The following is a 21816-nucleotide window of genomic DNA, read 5'->3' on the forward strand; positions in this document are numbered from 1 at the left end:
CCAACTATTGTCCTTTGGGCCCTTTTCGGTACATACCACTTAGGACCATAGTCAGTATTTCTATACAAGCGCTCATTCTTTAAGACATAATTGGTTGTCAAGGACTTATCATCAATGTCTGCAAGAGGATTTCGTAAAATATCTATGATATTCTTGCATTTGTTATCCTGTAGTTGTACTGATAAAATCCAATCATCCTCTACAATATTAATTTCCATAATTTCAACAACAGGTATAGGTGCTTCGTCTTCTTGCTCAACCGGATTACGGCTGAGGGCATCAACATGTGACATTCTTGTCCCAGGGCGGTATTCCACAGTAAAATCATACTCTTGCGTTACCAACCACCATCTTGCAATTCGTGGAATGATATCTCTTTTTGTCATTGCAGTACGTAATGCAATACAATCTGTCACTAGTTTAAATGGGATTCCTAAAATATATACTCTAAATCTTTGCAGGGAGCATACTACTGCGAGAGTTTCCAACTCATACGAATGGTACTTATGCTCTTCTTTAGTGGTTTGCCTGCTGTAATACATAACAGGTTTTAGGACTCCCGTTGACTGCCATTGTAGTAGTATACCACCTAGACCACGAGTGGAAGCATCTGTATGCACTTCAGTTGGTAGCTTGGGATCATAAAGAGCTAAAATGGGTCTATTGCTAAGGTGTTTTTTAATGCATTGAAATGCTTCTTCCTGTTCCACATTCCAGTTAAAGGTAACATCTTTTCTTGTTAATTCAGACAATGGACTTGCAACTTGAGCAAAGTCTTTGACATATTTTCGAAAATAACTCGCAAGCCCAAGGAATTGTCGAACCTCATGTACATTGCGAGGTGTTGGAAACTGCTCTACTGCTTTAGTTTTTACTGCTCCTGGACGGATTCCTTCTGAGCTAAGCTCATGGCCAAGGTAGTCAATATTCGTTTTGAAAAAGTGACACTTGGATAATTTTAAGGTAGCTCCAAAGTTCCTGAAGGTGGTTAAAATTTCTTGGAGAGACTCCAAGCCAGATTTAAAATCAACACTAGGCAATAGAATATCATCCAGATAGGCTAAAGCGGTTGTATTTTTCATTGTCTTTAGCATTTTATTGACAGTACGCTGGAATACCGCTGGGGCGTTAACTAATCCAAATGGCATTCGCAGATATTCGTAGTGCCCATCAGGAGTTATGAATGCAGTTTTGCTTCTGGAGTCTTCAGAAACTTGAATTTGGTGGTAACCACTTGCCATGTCTAATGTGGTAAAGTAAGTCATATTAGCTAAAATCTCTAAGTGTTGATCCGATGGAATCATGGGAAAACTTTCTTTTACTGTTTTAGAATTAAGTGCCCTATAGTCTACACACATTCTTGTCTCACCATTTTTCTTTTTAATTAAGACAATAGGGCTGGCATATGGGGAATGTGACTCCTGGATAACGCCTGCGTTTAACAGTTCATCCACCATGTCTTGAACTTTTTCTCGTTCCTTAAATGCAAGGCGATAAGGTTTATAAACTACAGGTGCATTATCTTTTAAAGTAATATTCATTTCAGTCCCACTTATACATCCTAACTCGTTAACATTTTGCGCAAAACAATCCCTAAATTTATTTATGGTATTTAGTAAAATCTTAACATTTTCCTGACCTACATCCAAATTAACTTGATTTTCTATATCTTTTAGTGAAAAAGCCGGAAGTTGAGTTTTATTTAAAACATTAATCGATACCTCAAGCTCCCTTTTTCCTACGTCAGGAATACAGGCTAATCCGCGTACAACCAACTGTTTCACGTTGAAACAAATTGGGTGCTCGGATATGTTAAGCAAAGGTACGATTATGTCATTAGAGGTCGAAGTAACACAACGTGGAATAATATATTCAGCATTTGGTTTATGTGATTGTCTTAAATCTATAAAAATATCTCCGCTATATGAGTCGGCTGTAGTACAAACTATCAACCCGATATGATTTGGGGAAATTGTAGTAGTGATTTTAGATCTAAGTTGCACCTTAGTTGGAAATTCATCTAGCTGAGGGAATAATGACATATGCTTATCAAAAATTCTTAGTTCATTATTTCTCATTAAAACTACGGCATCAGCAGCATTTAAAAATGTTTGCCCTATTAAAACTGCCATACTTTGAAGTAAATTTGGAACAATAAAAATTTGGATTTGTGCTTTAAATAAATCTACCTTTAATTCCGCCGTGGTTTGACCAATTACAGCTACTTGTGCCCCACCATAACCATTAATAATTATATTTGATGGGTACCATTTTATTCCAATACTTATAGCATCGGATTCCCTTAGGGTAACGATTTCACAACCCGTATCAATAAAGCCTTTTAATTGACTTCCATTAATATAACAAGTTACGTTTAGGCAATCTGGACTTACCCCTTTTCGAAGCTCTCCTACCATACTCTTTTTGGAGCCACTCGGTTTATTTCGTCTGCATTCAGCCAATGTATGTCCCAAACGTCTACAAAATGAACATTCCTTTTTGGGTTTTGGACACTGCGTTTGAAAATGTCCGGTTTCTTTACAATTGTAGCACTTTTTCTCTTTTTTTGTAAGAGAATTCTTTGAGTTCTCCGCAACTATATTTTTGAGTACAGGTCTTGGTTTTGGAGACTCCGTAGGTAGAGTAGATAGATAATCTTTATAAAGGTCTTCTGGGGTGCCGTACCTTCCTGCTTTAGCTCCAGCTTGAATGGTTGTGTTTTCAATACCATCAATTATCATGGCAACAGCATTTTTATTTGTAATTCCACATTTTCTTAAAAGTTGATTTTTTTCGAAATAATACTCAGTCCAGTTCTCTGTGGAAAGCTTATTTCTTTGAACTAGGGCTTTAAGTGTGAAAGGAAAATCAAAATGATCTGGGAAAGCATTTTCTATTAAAATTTTCCACTGTTCCCAACTATGGTCATAATTTTCTAAATTAAAATACCATGTCTGAGCTAAACCTCTAAGTCTGGATTGCATTAAATAGACCATGGTAGCTTTATCCCATTTATTGATTTCTGCCAACTGTTCAATTTTATGAAGCCACTTGGTAGCACTCATACCAAATTTTCCAGGATTTAGTTCCGGAATTACATCCCCTCTAGGCATTGGCGCTGCTGTTCTGGACTTATTTTTATCTAGCAGTTCTAATACTAAGTTTTCCAGCGCTTCTATCCTCTTTTTATCATTGTTGGATTCACTGCGTGTTTCTGTAGGAACTACGATAGACGTAGCTTGGTCCGAATCTTTGCGGGTTTGTGGGGGTGTGTTTGACTCGGGTTCTCTATTAGAGACACACTCGATCGACATTCTCTTAGATCTAGACGTATACCGTTCTTTTTGGTATCTGCTGCTACCTTTAAACTCCCTTTTAGAGCCCCTTGTTCTTGAAGGTGATCTTTCCGATCGAGAATAATCCGAAGAACTTTCATCGCTAGATGTAGAACTACGTTTATTATATCTTCGTTTTCCCATGGTCACTTTTAGTGAGTATAAATAACTAACTATATACACTAACTATTTACACTAAACTTAACAATACGTAGAAATTGTCCTAATACAAAAGTGCGCGGTATAAACCGTAAAAATCACCAGTCTCTTCAGATATTATGAGTTATATCCCGCCGCTGCACTGTAAGATCGTAAAATCTAATCAATAAAAAAACAAAAGTTCCTTCAAAACCAAAATATAATATTCCGAGACGTTTTAATAATAATCTAACACAGCTGTGGTTTTACACCGAATAGCGAACGAAGACTAATGGTAACTTTCACTTTTCTTATCTACCCTTCTGCCTGTTTGTCTGCGTGGGTAGTTTTCGGGCGGGTTTTATTTACCTAGCAGATGGGGTCTGTATGAAGGTCGTATCACAAGCCGGCTCGCTTGTGGTTTCTTTTATATCACTTTTTAATTTTTAAAAATTTTTTTGAATAGTCTTTATTTTTATTAACATTCTTGTACTTGTTTCACTAAAATAAGAATTTTAACAATCTAAACACAAAAAATGTGCCATATAGTTGTTTCTTCTCCAACCGGAGGTTTTAAGTATTTGATTTAGAAAAATATTCCTGTCTTGAATGTCATGTTATATACGTACAATGTGCATGCTAAATATCGATACTGATACTATAGTTTAATTTTATTTATTTTTTAAATATACATTAAATATTTATATTTTAAGTAGACCTATACTGACCATTTTATAATACTGGTCAACTTTGTGTTTGTTATTAAATGTTTTAGGTTCAATAATTATTGTTTTGTTTCCGTGTTTCTTTGTTCGTATTTTGTTGTAATTTTCAAAAAATGTAAATTTTATCATTTGTATTTTCTTATTAGCTATCTGAAGAAGCCTCAAAGTCTCGAGACGAAACGTCATGCCATAATAAAAAGAAGTTGAAGCTTTATTTTTGGAAACCTTTTGTTTATAAAAAACCCTCGGCCTGGAATCTTCACTCCAACCCTATATTAATTTTCATCAAATCCTCTCTTGCTTGTCTATTGATATAGATTTAATGAATATTAATAAGATTTAAATGAATGATAGTTTGTTTTAAATGAATGTCTATTGATAAGATTTAAATGAATGATAGTTTTAATGAATGCAACCTACTTATGAGGATGATAGTTGATGGTAATCTATGTATATTTTGTCATATCAGGCTTGTAGAGTGGTAAAGCTCTAACCAAGTTTCAGATTTGTTTGTATAGATAAAAGGTGTTTGCAAAATCACAGTAGCTGCAAGCAAAAACCTATCCTTATTTCAACATGTCTAAAGAAGATATTAATTGGTTGTTTAAATTGAATTTCTTGGGTTTGGATAAATTTATTATTAATGAAATGTGTCTTTAATTCCATTAACTTTTCTAAGTATTGGTTTAAATTCTTCTAGTATATTTATTTACATTTAACATTTCTTAATGTTTATAAATATTAGTAAACTTAATAGTTTTTCACAGCTGTTACTTGTCTTTAAAAAGAAGTACAGAATCTCCTTCCTATTCTTCTTTTAATTTATCTGTTTTATTCAGTTTTCTTTACTTATTTATTCAGGCTAGAATTTTAGCTTATCAATAAATAGTAATATCAATATTATCAAAAATTTTTATATTTTATCTCTTGCAATAATTGTTTTTTAGTACCTGTGAAGTGGTGATGCTTCCAAAAGTGGCAGACAAACTAAATGTGACGGAAATGAGGGAATTTTGTCCAAGATGTGCGTGCAAGTATGAAAATCGGAACACTACAATCATTCGCCATGTTGTAATCTTTGTTATATGGGTCATATCAATCCTGGTAGTCTACATGTTATTTCTTATCATTCTCGATCCGTTACTCAATAAAAAGGCTAAAGGAAATTATCAAGAACATACTAATGAAGAGGTAGTTTTTTTATACTAGTTTTAATTATATAAAAAGTTTAGTATTATTTTTTTAGACTGTACGTTTTATTATGGAAACTGATGTATTCTGACATTTTGCTTTAAGCAAGAAATTACTTCCTTTTGGAGTACCTTAAATGCTTTTCTTCTTATAGGAGGATATACACCCAGGAGTGTCTCACAATATGAGTATAAGGGGTAATGTGCTGAATAGAGTCAGCAACCAACAGGACAAATGGAAGAGGCAGGTTAAAGAACAAAGGAAAAATATTTATGATAGACATACCATGCTTAATTAAATTTACTTTATATTTAGGCAATTTAGGTATTTAGCTTAGATGCTAACTTTTATGATTTTTTTATACTCATAGAATCATTTACTGTATTTAGTTGTAGAAAAATGGTTAGCTGATTTGTAAATATTTTCTCATATTTATGGTGTATTATTTAGTTGTAAAAAAAGATATTTAAAGTTGGTTGTACAAATTTATTTGCACACAGTATTATTGTAGAGCTTTTGTCAGGCTTTGATGAGTCTGAGGATATGTTACATGAGAAAGAGGCTATTAGACCCTCAGATTTGATGAAATTTTTCATTCAATCTGTACTTTATCGATTAATATTTTTTCTCCTTCCCGTGACGATTCTCAGATTTCATTGAATTTTTCTATAATAAAAAATTTAAATAATAATATTCAACTACCTAAGTTATCTTTGCCGATTTTTAATTGTAATCTTAAAGAGTGGAGTTCTTTGGTAGATCGATTTAAAGTTTTAGTACATAAAAATCAAGATTTATCTAATAATAAAAAATTCCAATATCTAGTTACATCTCTAATAGGTGAATCCTTAACTATTGTAAAGACTATTTCTCTTAATTCTTCTAATTATGAAATTGCCTATATTGCTGTATCAAAATAAAAGATTTTAAAGTTCTCATTGCCCCTAAAATAAATTCTGAAAATCCTCAGGCCTTGAGACATTTTTTACACATTTTTAATGAATATTTAAAAGTTTTAGAAAATTTAGGATTTTCTGTACCCCACTGGGATTTTATAATTTTTAGTTTATTACTTAAAAAGAATTATTCTCAATCAGTTAAAAGTTTTGAATTGCAGTTTAATCCGACTGATTCATTCTTATAAGGAATTATAACTGTATTTTTTTTACAAAAACAATGTCTAGCACTTCTTACATAAATCTTGACACTATATTTGGTTGGGTTATGGGGAAAAAAGATGTTGAGGAAACAGGAACTCATACTTTTCTTACTGTGAGTCACCTTTATATGTGACCCTTGGAAAATTTTGGGAAGTTGAGGAAATTCCGGTTTTAAAAATTGTACTGTGATAATAGATTTACTGATCCAAGTAGGGTCAATAGGAAGTACATCATTTCATTGATTTTTAAACAAAATGATCTTCAATCCGTCGGATCAAACCAAATTGCTCTTCGGCGCTTTTATTCGTCAGAACAACGTTTCCTTAAAAATCCTACTTCATATGCTGCCTATTCGGAATTAATGAAAAATTATAAAGATCCTCTAAAATAGGTGATTTGAACGGTCAGAAGTATTTTATTCCACATTTTTGCATTTTTAAAGTCGGACAGTGTCAGTACTAAATTAAAAGTACTGTCAATGCTAATGATGCAAACCGGATTTCATTAAATGATGCTCTTTTAGTTGGCCCTAGGCTTCAGCAAAATATCTTTTCTTTATTAAATAAGCTTCATGAAATAGTATTTACCTGAGTTATAAAACAAATGTATCGCCAAATATTAGTAAAAGAAGAACATCGAAGATATCAAAAAAATATTGTGGCGATTTTCGCGAAAAGTTCGGATTCAAGAGTTTATTTTAAACACGGTTACCTAAGGTGTGTCTTCTTCACCATTTCTCGCTTTGCGTACTATTGTGCAAATCGCAAAAGAATAAAAGGCAAACTTTCCTATTGCTTCGTAAGTTTTGCAGTCGGACTCCTTTGTGGATGATTTGGCAACTGGCGCACATTCCATTCAATCAGATTTACGCCTGCAATCGGATTGTATCCAATAATTGGGTTGGACTGGGCAAAAATGGGCCTCAAATCATCAGGCTATTCTTCAAGCAGTACACTTGTAACATTGTCAAGACCCTCAATTCACAAATCACACCTTCTCTTGTATAACACTTTATTTTATATCTTTATTGTGTTTAAAAATCTTGGGTCTAACATGGTTGCCTAACTTAGATAAATTTTCCTACAGATTCATACCGAAAATAGAGGCTTTGGGTTTTATAGCCATATAAAAAAAGTTTCGGTTGTTTCCGACACACAGGCACAAAATAATGCTACTGCTCCCCTTTAATAAAATATCAAGTATTTTTTTAAATAAAATATGATAAGATACTCTATATCGAAGTCAATATACAACATTAAATAAAGTATATTAGAGAAAATGGTAATGGCATCGCAATGCCGCTCGATCGCATTGCCCCCGATACAAGCAATGACGTCGGCAACAAATATTTACATGATGAATATTTATAATTTTTATAGAGTTTAAGTATAAGTAATATCACAATTTATGAGCTATTTATGTGTTTTCTTAACGGACTTCATTAGAGGAAGGTCCTAATAAAAAGCATTTAAATGGAAATGAAATATTTTATGAATATTATAGATTTCTTAATAAATCATGTTTTAAGACACAAATTTTTAACATTTTGCAAAATTTTATTGTATTGAACAATCCTCAGCTTTACATCACTTATTTTATATCACATAATATATATTTCTATGATGCTGACTTTTTTAAAGGGACAGTGTTGCTACAGCGGAAAAAGTTAGAACTACAAGGATGTTCAAATTGTTTCAGGGGCGACTCGTCAGGTGAAGTAGGTGAAGGTGAGCTTCACCGGAAAATATAAATAAAATAAAAACAACATATGAGTATTCTCTTTTGATCTAAGACAATCAAAAAGTACCAAAATAACTAGTTTTTATTAAATAATATATCAGTTTATCCAATAAACAATAAATTCTATTAATCAGTTCTGCGCCACAACCCGCAAAACCCCAATATACTAATTTATGTCCCGCGTTATATCCGCGATCGCCTGCACCGTTGCCATGGCAACGTGACGTCAGCCTCGCGCGGCATCGCATAATCGGCCATAAGAAACTGAGGCGGATGCAGATCAACCCATATATTTGTGTTCTGTGGATGAATCAGTTTGATATTCACCTGTTGTTTTTCGCGGTGTCGAGCATAGAGAAATGAATATTAAAAGAGTGTTGGAAAGTTCTAAAACTTAACCTAACAAATTTAGTTCGGTTAGACCCGCATCGAGGGCCAACTTCTGTCATAATTGTCATTAGATTATCGATTTTCTTTCGTTCCTTGCTACCACCCACCTTCGCAAAGCATAGTTAAAAGACAAATATGCCCAGCCAATGAGAGCCTTCCGGCATCACGGAGGTGTGGCTTGCGTACCGCCAAAATTCAAAATACGAATTTTTCAGTGCATATAGTTGAACAGCAAGATTTGGCATCTCTTACCTATATAATTGCTAATATAGATATTTGTTTTGTTAGGCATTTATATTTTAGATGGAAAAAGAAATGCCATATGAATATAAAAGACGCTCAATAAAGAAATATTTGTAGCTGTTATAAATTAGTAAATTAATGATTTTTTTATATATATTTACTGCGTGATCAAGATTTTTAAGAATATGAAATTAGGTAATTTGTAAATAATCGCCAAATTTGATTTTTATAGATATCTACCTTATTTCATTTCATATCTCTATTGCTATAATAATGAAATCATTTTATTATGATAGCGATAGAGGTATGAAAGCAATATCCATTATTACTGGAGATAGTTGTTGGATGGGGTAAGAATTAAAAAAAAAAACAAAAACCAGTCATCCTCAGGACACTAAGTACTTCTAGGGTTCTTTTTCTTTAGTTGAAGTTTAAACGTGGGTAATACGGAACGGAGTACGGTAGAGCTGCTGCATTACTCAGTAAATAAGTCCAAGTGCATGAGTGAGTACGGTATATACAAAACACATTAAACAATCCAAAAAATTATGACATTATTATTAATGATAATACTTCAAAGTTTGTATTTTTTGCTTGGTATTTTAGCTTGTTTTAAAGATGTTTTTATGGTATTATATTAAAATTTAGTGTGAAAAAACCTCTTGAGACATGTTATATTCCTACGATAGGTACCTATAATTTCATAATATAATAATTATTGTCAATGAACGTTTGAAGTTTATTTAAATAGCCAATAATTATAAATTACTTAGGAAATTAAAATATGTGGATCAGAGAATATCAAGTGGATATATGATAAAGATTTTTAGGCGATGAATGTATGTGAATTTTCAAAAAAAAACCATATGAATAACATATAAACTTTTATTTAACAACAATTAAAATCAAAATATATATTACAAATAATCCTAAAAAATATGTGTGTTTATTTTAATTTTTGTATAACTGTTTATGCATTGTTTTGATAAAACCCCATAGCATCATCATAGTCGCCATAAGAAGTAAATATTACATAAATATTTTGAGGCAGCTTACTTGCTGAGTAGTTTTCAAAGACAATTTGAAAATTATTTAAATCATTGTGATGACAGTGATATTACTTTGAAATGAAAAAATTCCCATCATATTCATCAAATATCTTAATGCCGACTAGCTTACTGAAATGTTTTAAATTTTATAATAACATGTTTTATATTAATAGTTTTTAAAATAAACTATACTATGGACTCTATATTATATTAAGATTGGTCAAAATGTATTATATTAAATAATAACAACTTAAAATTAAAATGGTAGAGAAGAAACTAAATCTATCATGCTTGGTCTGTAGCACTTCTTTAGCTAGCATTGTCATCTCTGCTGGTCACGAACAGCCCAACCTTCCATTCAACAGATTTTTTTTGTAGTACCATGAAAGAAAAAAAAATACTTTTCTTTACACAATTTCATAAATAAAGATATTCGCAGAGGGTCTGTCCCTCATCATTCCATCACCGTTTTGAAGCAATTCAGTTAGGTTTTCGGCGCTCTAAAAGTATTATACTTATATAGCAATCCAAATTTAAGTACATTTGAAAATTTAAATAGAAAATAAATAAAATACCAATAAGCTAAAATACTCTCAAGATAAAATATAGGTACACCTATATAGATAGAAACCAAACACCTAGGCTCTTTAAATTGATATTTACAATCTTTTGATTTCTTCTCCATAATTCAATGTATGTAGCAAAATTGTTATCATTCAGTCCCAGATAAGAATTCCCTAAAAATTAAAGCTTAATGAACAAGGAGTTCAATCGATGTTGGTACAATCTGATTAGTTTGACTAATTGCTACATTTATTGCAAAAAAAAATCACTTTAGAAACTGTCACATCAATTTGTAAATGGAATTTTTAAAAAGACAACCTACATGAAAATAATTTTTCATGCAATTATTTTTATGTAGTAATTTTTCAATTATGAAAAACTAAAGTAAAATTATGAAATTGGTCAGAAAATCAGATGTCTTTCATTGATGGATCAACCCCCATATACATGAGCACTTTCATTATTTACATCATTATTAAAACACCCAAAACTCTCTAATTTATTATGAGTATTAATTGTAATCTTTATACACAGACACATACCAATTCATTTGAAAACAAAGCATAATTTTTCCCTTACCCATTTTTTCCTTTCCCATTAATTCTTAAAGCAGTGGCTACCATATCATAATGGTCTCTTTTCTTGTCAACATTATATTTCCTTATCAAATATGCCATGTTACCTCTTGTTACCAAGTTTGGCCTTTCTATTGTGTCATCTCCTTTTACATGAGATATTGAATGTTAAAAGTAAACAACAAAATATACAATTATGTCTGATGACTAAGAGTTTATACTACTTTTAATGTCGCTCCTGTTATAATTGTATAATATATGTTCTTCTCCATTCTTAAATTTATTTTGGATCTGACAATCAGAATCAATCTCCCTATTACTTTGTGCCCTCCAAGAGGTATATTATTCAAAATTCCTAAAATCTAAAAATGATTGTTTAATCATTCTTTGTGAATACCAAGCAAATGTTTGTTTAAACTATTGATATAAGAAATTACCTAGGTACTGTTGGTATACATTAGACATGTAATGTGTTTCTTGTATTCCTGGCCAACAAATTCTTGGTGAAACTTCTTAAGATGTCTGTTTCTCATTGATATGCTTGAAAATTCCTTCTCACAGACTTTGCAGATTGCATACATGTTGACTAGAAAATACATAATTCAGATTAGAACTAAAAAAATTATATCTTACTTTAGTGCCATAATTATCGTAAACAGGCACTGCAGCAGCTAAAAAAGAAATTATACAGTAAAAAAATCACTGGAAAATTTATTAGAAAGTCAAACACTAAAATGTTTGTTTTTAACTCAAAATTAGCGTAGAACCGAATATTATAGATAAGGGAGTCAACACCAAACACTATGATTGTTCAAAATAGTCGCAAAATCGATATAATAATAATTATCCATGATAATTAAATCATTCAGGAAGCAAAACAAATAAAATCTGCAATCTAGGTTAGGGACATAGAACAATATTATAAGGTGGTTTGGTTAGGGAAAACAAAACAACAAAAGTAATATGTGATTCGCGAGTTACATCCTGTACATAATATGCCCAGGTACGCCACTGGAAGCAATGTAACTGACTGATAAAGATGGGTTTAAATGAAACTATTATCAATTTCGTAAATAATCTTTTATACCGATTCTTATCTTGTAAATATTATACCATTGTAAACGACGTAATTTACTGATAAAAATGGGTTTAAATGCAACTATTGTCCATTTCATAAATAATCTTTTATACCGATTCTTATCTTGTAAATGATAATTAACGACATTTAACTTAATAAGAACTCTACCGTGTTTTATCAAACTACATTTTAGCTAACTCAACATTTTTATCGTTAATTATCATATTTAATTTCCGAGTATGTAAAACACCGTATTTTATCTTTTTATCAATCTGCTAAGAACTAATTATTCCCGTAGTTTATCAAGCATTTTTAGTATATAAGATTCATGATTATAACATGTAGTGTCTTAGATTCTCGATAGTCGCCTGCTGTTCTTGATTGTCTCTTTAAGTTATAATAAAACTTCTTAAAATCAAGTATTAGAGTGATTTATTTGGGGCTAAGTCCAAGTTAGTTTCGAACCTTAAATATAATTGGCGCAGTCGGTAGGATAGTCCTGTACAGAAGAAAAAGAAACATAGTGCCGTTTTTCGCGGATAATGTTCCTACAGACTCTGGTGATTTTTAAATCCTTGACGGGATTTCCTAAATCAATTTTGGTGGTGTGTGGAACTGATATTCCCAATCTCATCAACGGGCCTTAGTGGACAGCAAACCATCAACGGAACGAATATCCCTTGGTTGGTTTTAGACTTTAAGTACATGGTAAGAATTTTTGATTTTATTTTTCTTATATTGTGTGGATTTTATTTCTCTCTGTTAGGAGAACCCATTTATCCTTGTTTTCATTTTCCCAAGAATTTATGCAAAATATATTTTTGTTGATATTTATATTTTTGTGTTTAGATTTATAAATGTTTCATGATTTAAGAGAAGCTCAGAAATTAAATAATGAATTTCGAGAACAAATAAAAAATCTCGGTAATAATTCTAGTTCTAGTGGTACTTCTAATAATTCTTCATCTAAAGAATCTCCGTTAGATTATCAAAATACATATTTTGAATTTCCATCTCCCAATTTAGATAACATTTCAGATCAGCTTGCTAATATACATTTGAAAAACAACATGAGTGAGAATTACCAGCAAATAAGATTATTTTTAGACATAATTCCTAACTATAGTGGTGATCCTTGCGAACTTCATAACTTTTTAGCTGCTTGTGATGAAACTTTAACTACTTTTGCAACAGAAAGCGAAACAGTAAAAAAATTAATTTTTAGAGGAACAATAGGCAAATTAAAAGGCAAAGCTCTAACTTTAATTAGTAGTCGCTTCGAATTAGATACTTGGAATAAGGTGAAAGAACTTTTAAGGTTATCCTTTAGTGATCAAAGATCGTTTACTTGTTTGTTGCATGAATTGCATAACTTAAAATCTTATTCTAAGGAAAATCCTTATAACTTTGGCGTACGTTGTCAATACACTCGTAGTCTTATTTTTTCTAGTATAAATGATGATGCAAAAGTTGCACAAATAAGTAATATTGAAAAACTAATTTTAATAACATATTTAAAATACTTACCACTTAACATACAAATGGCAGTTAGGTTAAAAAATCCTTTAAACCTTGAAACAGCCATGCGACATGTTATAGAAGAAGAAAATTTTATTTCATTTGTCAGTAATACCGAAAGACGACAAACACAAAATACATTACCTCCACCTAAATATAAAACTTCATCCCAAAACTTTTATCAAACATACCCTCAAACATCAAGATTTCCAAATCCCAATTTTGGATATGACCAACAAAATTTTCAGAATTTTCCGAGTCAACCTATTAATATAAACCCAAGACCAATACCCAATCAAAGATTTTTCACTAACCAACAAGTTTTTGGAAAGCCAAAACCCCAAACAAATGTTTGGAAACCCACGAATAAAGTTATAACTGAAAAACCAACCCCAATGTCTGGTATTTCTATAATATCTACGAAACCACAATCGCAGCAGAATAAGCCTGTTACTTATCAACAACCAAGATCCAACAATTATTTTGTTCCTCAATCCAGACCAACATTCCGTTTTGAAGAACTTCAGAATTCTGAATTACCTTCTGAATTAGACACTGACCAGAATCCAATTGAAGATCTAAATATCCTCCTTCAAGAAAATCCAGTAGAACAACATGATGACTACTTAATCCCAGATCTTAATGATTTACCCAATTCCGATCAAGAACCTGTAGATGATGAAAATTTTCCAGAACAAGCCTCTGAATCTGTAAAATTTTATTTGACCAATGATTTAGACAATCGTAAATTACCTTATATAAAAATTCTAGGTTATGGAAAACCAATTAAATTACTTATTGACTCTGGAAGTCATATATCGCTTCTCAATCCTCATCTAGCAAAAACTTTTTTTTCTGAGTTCATTGTTATCAAACCTAACATTATTAAAACAGCTTGTGACCAACAAGAATCTAAATATGAAGCTCATATTCCAGCTTTCAAGGAATTTGATTCATGCCAAAAGATAATAATTACCCTTTTGACTTCCATTCATTTTTCGATGGTTTAATCAGTTTTCGTGATCTACGAAATATGGGTTTCAACTGGAATTTACAACAAAATATTTTATTTAAAGACAAAATTACTTTACCAGTACATCAATGTACTCCTAGTGATTATAACTGTTTTAATATAACCCTAAATGAAAGTGAAATTTTAAAAATTAAACTTCCAACTAATGCCATTTTAGATGGAACATATTACATACCTTATAATAAATTAAACTCACATTGCTTTATACCAGAAGGAGTTACATATGTTAAAAATGATCATGCTATGATTGAAATACATAAAGTAAATATAGATGACACATACGTAAGTCTCAATAAACCGATAGAAGTATTTCCCATAGATAATTGGGACCTTTATCAAACAGAAATAGAAAAAAACTATTTTTATCCAAATGAAACCGAAATAGGATCCCTATTAAGACTTGAACATTTAAATGAAGAAGAGAAACATAAAGTTGTTACATTGTGTACAAAATTCAAGTCAATATTTCAAAATCCCAATGAACCCTTGTCATCCACTACTCAAACGTGTCATAAAATCATTACTACCGATGAAGAACCTCTATACTTTTCAACCTTGGACCTGGCAAGTAGTTTTCATCAAATAAAGATCCATCAAGATAGCATAGAAAAGACAGCATTCTCAACTGAACAGGGACATTATGAGTGTCTAAGGATGCCCTTTGGATTAAAGAATGCTCCCGCAACTTTTCAGAGAATGATTAACGAAATCCTATAACAATACATAGAAATAACAATACATTAATAGAACTTGTTTGGTATATATGGATGTTATTATAATATTTTCAACTACTCTTGACGAACATATTAAAAACCTAAAAGAAATCTTCAAAAAACTACAAGAATATAATCTGAAGGTACAACTTGACAAATGCGAATTTTTAAAAAAGGAAACTGAATTTTTATGACATATAATCACCCCTGAAGAAATCAAACCTAACCCAAAAAAAATTGACGCTATTTTAAAAATACCGTTGCCAAAAACTCATAAGGAAGTGAAAAGTTTTCTAGGAATGGTAGGTTTTTATAGCAAATTTATTAATAATTTGTCAAAAATAACAAAACCAATGACCCTATGTTTGAAGAAAGGAAAGAAAGTTGAACACACTCAAGACTTTATTCAATCATTTAAGACATGTAAAGCAATCCTTTGCAACGAACCAGTTTTAATACATCCCGATTTTTCAAAAGTATTTAAATTAACAACTGATGCTAGCAAATATGCCATTGGAGGCGTGCTTAGTCAAAATGGAAAACCTGTATGTTATGCCAGCAGAACTCTTAATCCCAATGAAATCAATTACTCAGTAACCGAGAAAGAATTATTAGCTATAATATGGTCAGTAAAATATTTTCGTCCGTACCTCTTTGGAAGGCATTTTCAGATAAGAACTGATCATAGACCTTTGAAATGGTTAGAAAGCCTTAAAGAACCTAATTCGAAACTGGTAAGATGGAGGCTATTACTATCCGAATATGACTATGAAATTGACTACATAAAAGGAAAAGATAATAGTGTAGCAGATAGTTTATCCAGAAATACAGCAGAACCCATAAATTCAAATTATACTAATCCAATAGCAAATCCAAACTCTTTATACAACGAACCTCGTGATATTGACATATCAATACAAGACTTTTTTGAGATTAATGTGACTACTGTACATTCAGCTGATGAGCCACCTTTACTATCTTACCCTTATTGTGACAAACCTCTTAATTATCACAAACAACATATGATAATTGTCAGTGTAAAATGTCAGAAAGTTCAACTGTACCAAGATTCATAAAAGAAAAAGTATTTGAAAATTTCAGATACTTTGTTCACATTAGGAAACGTTTTCTAGAAGAAGACTTAGAAGAATTTATTGCTAACTTAAAAAATGACGTCACATATTATATGCATTTTCCAAATAAAGAAGACGAGAGATATTTCCTCAAAAACATTCAAGCTCATGATATGTTCCTCAAAAATAACTGATGTTGTCCTGGGATCAGAACAACAAGACAAAATAAACTATCATCATATCTATAAAACAGGACATCGCGGGATTACAACTACTATAGACTCTTTGAAAAGAAATTATTACTGGCCAACATTAGTCAAAGATGTAACTAATTATATTAACAATTGTAATATCTGCCAAAAGTCCAAATATGAAAGAAATCCAAATCAATTTATATTTCAACCAGTACCAATAGGTTCCAAACCTTTTGAAAGAATCCATATAGATACTCTGTCTATTTCTAAAGAAAAATTTTTAACTGTAATTAGCCCTTTTTCCAAATTTGCAGAAGTGTACAACATCCCTGGAGTAAATGCAGTTAATGTTCTAGATGGGCTGTTAACATTTATATCTCATTACGGACTACCAGAAACTATAGTTTGTGATAACGATATAGAACTTAATAACAACAACTTTACTGATTTCTTTAAATTGCATAAAATTAAACTTCTTTACACTACTCCTAAAAACCCCAATTCAAATAGTTACATTGGACGATTTCATAGCACTTTATTAGAACAAATAAGAATCAAAACTCAACAAAACCCGAAAGAATCTCTCAACAATCTCATAAAATATTCTTTAATTCATTATAATAATACCATACACTCTGCGACTGAATACACACCCTTTGAAATCGTATCAGGGCATTTCACTTCAAAAGATCCTTTCGATGTGGAAGAAAAAAATATAGTTTCAAAATATGTTCAAACCCATAAAGACAACCTTAAAGACAAGTATAAAGAAATCAATGAAAAGATACAAGAAAAGAAAAATAAAAAATTAGAAAAAATAAATTCTAAACGTGTAGAACCCATAAACATTTCTGTAGATGATAATATTTATCACAAAGAATTACCCCGTGACAAATTAGAGCCAAGATATGTAAGAATTGACCCTATAGCGCAAACTACTAATAGAGTAAAGACAAATACTTCCAAATATTCAAAACACAATATTAAGAGGCGCAAGAAATAATAATTATTTTTCTTTATTTGTTTCAGATGAGAATACTTCTCATTCTCTCTCCTTTATTCTTAATCCTTATCACTAATGGTTCAACTCAAGAATTATCTAATCCAATTTTACCACTTAGTTTACAACCTAGTAGAATAATACTTAGCAGACATACATATGTAAGTTATTTGAATTTTTCGGAATTATTAGAAATTCGAGACAATCTAGCCTATCATCTTGGTTTCATTACAAGAAAGAATAATATGGGGAATCACACTATTAATCAAATCTGAAAAGGGATCAAACTTGAAAATTATTGGCGACATAATTAATAGCTTCTCAGTCGAGCTTAACGATATTAATACCTTAGATTTGCTTATTAATTCATTGTTGACCTTTTATATTCAGTTAAATCAAATAACGAATGCAATAACATTTGCTAACCTTAATAAAGTTCATCCTATTTTCTTAACGTTACAAAACCTAAACTATTTAATCCTACAAACAAAGTCGATCTATTCTACAATCAAGTTGCTCAATTTAAGAATCATTATAGCTACTATTCATTTTTAGGAATTCAGTTAGTATTTAAAAATGATAAAATATTATTTTTAATACACTTTCCTATTTTAATGCATAACTCTTTTAAAACATATTTTGTTTATCCAATCCCTATTGATAATAAAATTATTATACCACCTAAACCTTACCTTGTCCTAAACGAGAGAAATGAATTTTACCAATATCAAGAAACGCCATGTGAAGAAGTTGAAAACACCTTCTACTGCAAAAACAAACTACGAGCTGATGAAGATTGTATTGTTGATATTATACAAAGAAACCAACCTCAGAACTGTACAACTGTCTCGATCCACTTGAAGAAAGCCATAGCCAATCAAGTGAGTCCACATTCAGTACTTCTAACCACCCCTACAAAAATCCTTGTGATAGAAGATTGCTCCATTGAAGAACGTCACGAGTTAAACCCTGGAAGTTATTTGATTACTATTCCTACCAAATGTCACTTTATCATCAACAATGAAAAGTTTGTTGCTGGAACTGAAGAAATATCACCAGCCCTAGTAATTCGACTATCCAAATTAGATCTTTCTCTTCTGCCAGAGCATTACGAAACATTGAAACTAACGAACCTGGACTTGGAAGAAATCAATCACCTAACTGCTAAAATCAAATCACAGCATGAGGTGAAATTTATGGACTAGATTGTTCGAACACCGCCCCTTTGGGTCCACATTGTGATATATCTTGTGGTCTCAGTCCTCATTCTTTTAGTAGTAACATGGTACTATCGAACATGCTACCCATATCCAATTTGGTTTATCCGCCGACAGAGAAAAAACCAAGAAGATGTCGAACTTGATGATCAGCCCAGGTCACCTTAGCAACCTTTCCAACCCTAAGGTTCCATCTCAGTTGGGAGGAGTTACATCCTGTATATAATATGCCCAGGTACGCCACTGGAAGCAATGTAACTGACTGATAAAGATGGGTTTAAATGAAACTATTATCAATTTCGTAAATAATCTTTTATACCGATTCTTATCTTGTAAATATTATACCATTGTAAACGACGTAATTTACTGATAAAAATGGGTTTAAATGCAACTATTGTCCATTTCATAAATAATCTTTTATACCGATTCTTATCTTGTAAATGATAATTAACGACATTTAACTTAATAAGAACTCTACCGTGTTTTATCAAACTACATTTTAGCTAACTCAACATTTTTATCGTTAATTATCATATTTAATTTCCGAGTATGTAAAACACCGTATTTTATCTTTTTATGAATCTGCTAAGAACTAATTATTCCCGTAGTTTATCAAGCATTTTTAGTATATAAGATTCCTGATTATAACATGTAGTGTCTTAGATTCTCGATAGTCGCCTGCTGTTCTTGATTGTCTCTTTAAGTTATAGTAAAACTTCTAAAAATCAAGTATTAGAGAGATTTATTTGGGGCTAAGTCCAAGTTAGTTTCGAACCTTAAATATAATTCGCGCGCGAAATTTCATGGACGTAAACGAAGGGATCAATCGGTTTTTGGTCCCGTCTTCGATTCTCATTGGCTGGGCATATTTGTCTTTTAACGTATGCTCCTTCGCAATCCCATCATCGCTCGTCGCTATTGCTTATTCCTTTTCCACCAGGAAAATTCATTTTTAAATGCAAGGCACCTACTTGTTCTAATACATACTATTGGCCTATTGAGGATTCATACAAAAATAAAATTTTCTTTAAATTTCCTGAAAGTGACATTATTAGGAGGTCCGAATGGTTTAAACTACTTGGTTTAAGCCCAACCTCAACAAGGTGTTATTTATGTCAAGACCATTTTGATGATATTTCATTTACTAGTACTATACATACTCATTTAAGAAAGTGTGCTCTCCCAATTGCTGGCCCAAGTATTATTCAAAATGCCCCAGTACTGGTTGAGGCACAAGTACCTTGGGAAGATACATTGACTTTATTACCTGCTATCATAATCCAGCAATCTCAATATAATGTTCAGAATGAACATAATTATGTTAGACCACTTTTTACTAGGTCTGACGAAAGGTATCATCAGTGCGTTGCTGCTAGGAAGTACTAAAAGCACAATAAGTGAAACAACTACCATTCTACCAGGTCACTACTCAAAGAGGTACCTCACCTCGATAAGGTGGGAGTAAGGTCCAGGGATTCTCCTTGAATATTTAAGAAAAAGGACCGATGACATCTAGAATTTAGGGTATACATCAGTGTCAACTAACTTTTAATATCATACTCTCCATAAAGAATATTATAATTACAGGGTTAGTTTTTATATATTATCACTCCCCTAACATTTTTGGGTACCCTCTGTACAAAAAAGTAGGTAGAAAAAGTAAAATTTTTAGGGCATATTTTTGAGAAATATAGTTCTAATGTCTATAAATAATTAATTTATAAATTTGATAAATAATTGTAATTTTTGTATCATATCCTCAAAATGTAGAAAAAGTAAAATACATACCATGGACAGTGTTGTGCTAAAGCAGCACAAAAATAAATTGTCAGGATTCCTTTTAAGACAATAAATTATAAACTTACTTTACAATTGACTTTAATTCTACCCCTACCCTTGTTAATTTGTTGATAACAGTGAAATTAACATTGTTAGTATCGAGCATTTAATTCTCAAAATAGGACTTAATATATTATACTTAAATCTCTAAAATATTGTCTTACATAATTGACCCATTAAATCTTTTTTTGATAGCGTATTGGGCTGTAAAATCTTTTTCACATTCTCTAAAAATCAATGAAAAAGTGCATTATTAACAATTTATTTTTTGAAGGGCGTTAATGCATTAACTTAACAGCTTAAAAGCAAATTTTATGAATTTAATGTCAAAAAACTAACGAATTCAATTAAAAAATGTAAAAAATAAACTTAAATTACATGCATTATCACTCTTAGCCTCTTCAAAAATTAAATTAATACACTTGCACTATTTCATAATTTTTTAGAGTTTGTGATCGAGATTCACAGCCTTTACGCTGTTAAAAATTGATTTAATGGGTCAATAATTTTAAATTTCGCGCCATTCTAAAATTTTGAATAGCCTGCCCTTAATTTTATGACGGATCAGTATTACAATAGACTATTGTCATTGACAGTCAGTGACAAATGTCAATTATTTTAGTTCGGTTAGACCGCAACCGTATGCTGCAATCCAGTTTAGGGTAAAGATGGTGCCTACTTGTCACTATAGGATTGAACCCTCTCATACTTTTAATTACTCTATGGTGTCGAGCATTTAATTGTGATTAGTTTGGGATTTTTCCACAGAACACAAAGAGGAAAATGTTCCTTGGTCTGTTTTCTGTGGATTTTTCGGATTTTGGATATTAGTTAGTAGTGTGTTGGATTTTTTGCGGTTGTGGACATTGAATTTGGAGATTGGTTCGTGTTTAAGATTTTTTTAGACAATATTTATAATAAACTAAATAAAAATGAACCCGATTAATGACGTAGTGTGCAACATACTGGAATTTCCCTTTAGGTATTGGATGGATGAAGATAAAAGGGATGTGCTGTTATATGGTCGAACCAATATTCTAA

At 31.4% G+C, this 21816-nt stretch overlaps 1 protein-coding gene and 1 long non-coding RNA gene across 5 annotated transcripts in view; one reads left to right on the plus strand and one right to left on the minus strand.

Annotated features, from left to right (window-relative positions):
* Positions 1-5863, plus strand: part of LOC126744771 (uncharacterized protein CG1161) — a 119129-nt gene extending 113266 nt beyond the window's left edge. The window contains exons 3-5 of one of the 2 annotated variants that reach the window (XM_050452330.1): positions 5146-5389; positions 5445-5471; positions 5544-5863. In XM_050452330.1, coding sequence (XP_050308287.1) covers positions 5146-5389; positions 5445-5471; positions 5544-5687 — 415 coding nt within the window. In that variant the 3' untranslated portion in view covers positions 5688-5863. The remainder of the gene's footprint in view (positions 1-5145; positions 5390-5444; positions 5472-5543) is intronic. The other variant, XM_050452324.1, reaches the window with a different exon arrangement.
* A 3926-nt stretch (positions 5864-9789) lies between these two features.
* On the minus strand, positions 9790-12139 carry LOC126744787 (uncharacterized). Of its 3 annotated transcripts, none has more exons than XR_007663308.1 (5): positions 11744-12139; positions 11548-11696; positions 11115-11472; positions 10635-10708; positions 9790-10471 (listed from the first exon to the last, which is right to left on the minus strand). It is a non-coding gene; the product is annotated as an uncharacterized LOC126744787 (long non-coding RNA). The 3 variants fall into 3 exon arrangements; XR_007663307.1 differs by having other exon boundaries at positions 10547-10708; XR_007663306.1 differs by having other exon boundaries at positions 9790-10708.
* Positions 12140-21816: the final 9677 nt, after the last annotated feature.

Source organism: Anthonomus grandis, chromosome 1, assembly GCF_022605725.1.
Source record: "Anthonomus grandis grandis chromosome 1, icAntGran1.3, whole genome shotgun sequence".
Taxonomy (NCBI): Eukaryota; Metazoa; Arthropoda; class Insecta; order Coleoptera; family Curculionidae; genus Anthonomus; species Anthonomus grandis.